The following is a 2,642-nucleotide window of genomic DNA, read 5'->3' on the forward strand; positions in this document are numbered from 1 at the left end:
GTTCCTCACATTACTAGAACTACCTGTACGCTAGCGTGCCCACCCGCACCCGCCCCCCAGNGACATAGAAAAACAAGCGAGGTAAACAGGGGCTCACGCGCGCGGCGGCTCCGGCTCCTTGGACATGCGCCGGACGGCGGAGTCGACGAGCGCGTCGGTGCCGCCGTTCGCCGCCGCGCCGTCCGTCGCGTCGCCGTTGTTCTTGGACCGCCGGAGGGACGAGCTGCGGAGGCGGTCGTTGATCTCCCTGGAGATGCGGTGGACGCGGTCGATGCCTCTCGACGAGTTGCGGAGCATGTCGCCGGCGGCGGACAGCGTCGGCGCGACCTTGGTCTGCTTCATGTAGTCCCAGTGGCTCTGGCCGTCGCGCTTGATCGTCGTCGACGTCGCGTGGAACGGCGCGACGACGCGCGACGCCGTCGCGCGGCGCTTGGCCAGGAAGTTGTTCGCGTGCTCGACGGCCGCCGCGTCGTCCGGCGACACGTCGTCGTTGACGAGCGCCTTCATCTGCTTCGACCACGTCACGCGCTGCTCCGCGCTGTGCACGAGGATCTCGTGCCACTCCGCGTGCGAGCTCCTAATGAAGTTGAAGTTCTCCGCGTCGAGGCTGTAGAGCTCGCAGTGCTGCGTCGTCAACACGGACGCCGTCCGCTTCTCGTCCTCGCTGAGCAGGGCGATCTCGCCGATGACGGCGCCGATCTTCAGCACGGAGAGCAAAATGACGTGCTGGTAGTCGTCGTCGTCGCCGCCGCCGTCGTCCCGCGCCTCCTCCGCGACGTAGGCGTCGCCGTGGACGACGCCGACGCGGTCCAGCGACTGGTTCTTGAAGGACCGGGACCTCAAGACGAACTTGACCGTGTCCGTCATCGTGCGCATGAGCGTCTTCCGCGCGACGCCGTCGCGCCGGTCGCCGTCGTCCGCCGCGGGCCCGTCGCTGCTCTGCAGCTGGCGGCGCCAGCCCGCGGGCGGCGACGACCCGGGCGGGCCCGAGCCCCCGCGCAGGCCGCCCGCGTCCACGCGGCGGCCGAGGCCGTTGATCGTCGTCGCGCGGGGCCCGCGCGCGGGCGGCGGCGCGAAGTGCTCGTCCTCGGCGCCGCGGACGCCGTTGGTGTTGCGCCGCAGGACCTCGTGCAGCAGCGCGGCCTCGCGCGCGAGGGGCTTGCCCGCGATGACGCCGCCCTTGGCCGCGAGGAGCCGCCGGCGCGCGACGCGCGCCTTCGCCGCGCGCAGCAGCGCCTTCTTCCGGTCGCCCTCGTCGCCGTCGCAGTAGGCCAGCGCCTCGCCGTGCACGAGGAAGAAGAGCAGGTCGCCGTGGTCGCCCTCGCGCAGGATCGTCTCGTTCGGCGTCGTGATGTGCGCCTTGAGCGCGGTCACGAGGACCATCATGAGCTTCGGCCCGAGCTCCCAGAACAGGGGCTGCGTGTCGATGATCTTGCGGTTCAGGCACATGCGCATCTCAAGCTGCAAGGGCGGCGGCATGTCCCTCATGACCTCGGCGCCGTCGACCGTCGTGCCCGTCGCCCACTGGTAGTCGAGGACTGTGTGGAAATCAAATCTTCAACCCGAATTCAAGGTGCGCGTAATCGAACGATTTGGACCAGACTCTTTCACTGTGCTTCGAGAACTCGACAGAGCAATCGATCCGTCCAAAAATCAGCCGAATCGACTTCGATTTGATTGAGATAGAGAGTTCTGAAGTTTGGTGGGGACCCCCCAAACCAGTGGTTGATTTCCACACAGGTTCCTCGACAGTCGTTCGCGCGCCGCACCGTCTCCGGCGGGAAGTTCTGCCAGCGCATGTAGTGGTTGACGCCGTCCTTGCGCTTCTGGTGCTGCTTGGCGATGGAGTGGAAGCCGTCCAACACGTTCGTCGCCGAGCCGATGACGATCGCGTTGACGACGAGGCCGACGATCGCGACGGACGCCGTCGTCCACATGGTCCGCGTCGTCGTCGGCACGGCGAAGACGGACCCGAAGGAGTGGATGGAGCCCCAGAGGTAGGCCTGCGGGGGGGGGGGGTTTCGTCGGGCGGCCGCGCGGTGCGCCCTCGGGTATTCCGACGCTTCCGCGCGCGCGCGCGCGGCGAACGCGGGGGACGCGGGGCGGCGCATAGGAGTACTGGCGGAAGAAGGGCGCGTCGCGCACGCGCTTCGGCGGGATCCAGCAGCTGAACGCGGCCGGGTCGCATCCCGTGCTCCAGTACTCCTCCGACCGCGCGACGCGCCAGTAGAGGCACGCGAAGAGGTGCCAGACGAAGAGCAGGCCCAGCAAGATGCGCATGAAGCGCATCATGACGGGGTGGAAGAAGGGCATGTGGCGCGTGTCGACGATGGAGTTGATCTTGAGCATCCGCAGCATCTTGAAGAGCTTCGTGAAGCGGATGAACTTGACGTACTCGAGGATCCCGCCGCCCGCGCACCCGAAGAAGGACGTCGGCAGCGACGCGATGGCGTCGAAGACGATCCACTTGCCCGCGAAGGGGTCGAAGACGTAGCGGTACGCGATGCACCGCCGGTCCGTGACCTCCTCGGCCGTGACCTCGTCGACGTAGGACGTGAAGAAGGTCAGCGCGATGTCCGCGAGGAAGAAGACGTCGACGAACAAGTCGACGTGGTGCATCCAGCGCACGCAGCGGCCGCTCC

At 67.6% G+C, this 2,642-nt stretch overlaps 1 protein-coding gene across 1 annotated transcript in view; it reads right to left on the reverse strand.

Annotated features, from left to right (window-relative positions):
- Window positions 1–93: 93 nt before the first annotated feature.
- The window catches only part of AURANDRAFT_67044 (hypothetical protein), a gene marked incomplete at both ends in the record, with an annotated part of 3,479 nt that continues 930 nt past the window's right edge, over window positions 94–2,642 (reverse strand). Inside the window, 3 exons of the mRNA XM_009042502.1 lie at window positions 94–1,538; window positions 1,751–2,003; window positions 2,089–2,638. Coding sequence (XP_009040750.1) covers window positions 94–1,538; window positions 1,751–2,003; window positions 2,089–2,638 — 2,248 coding nt within the window. The remainder of the gene's footprint in view (window positions 1,539–1,750; window positions 2,004–2,088; window positions 2,639–2,642) is intronic.

The sequence above is a fragment of the Aureococcus anophagefferens genome (assembly GCF_000186865.1).
Source record: "Aureococcus anophagefferens unplaced genomic scaffold AURANscaffold_31, whole genome shotgun sequence".
Taxonomy (NCBI): domain Eukaryota; class Pelagophyceae; order Pelagomonadales; family Pelagomonadaceae; genus Aureococcus; species Aureococcus anophagefferens.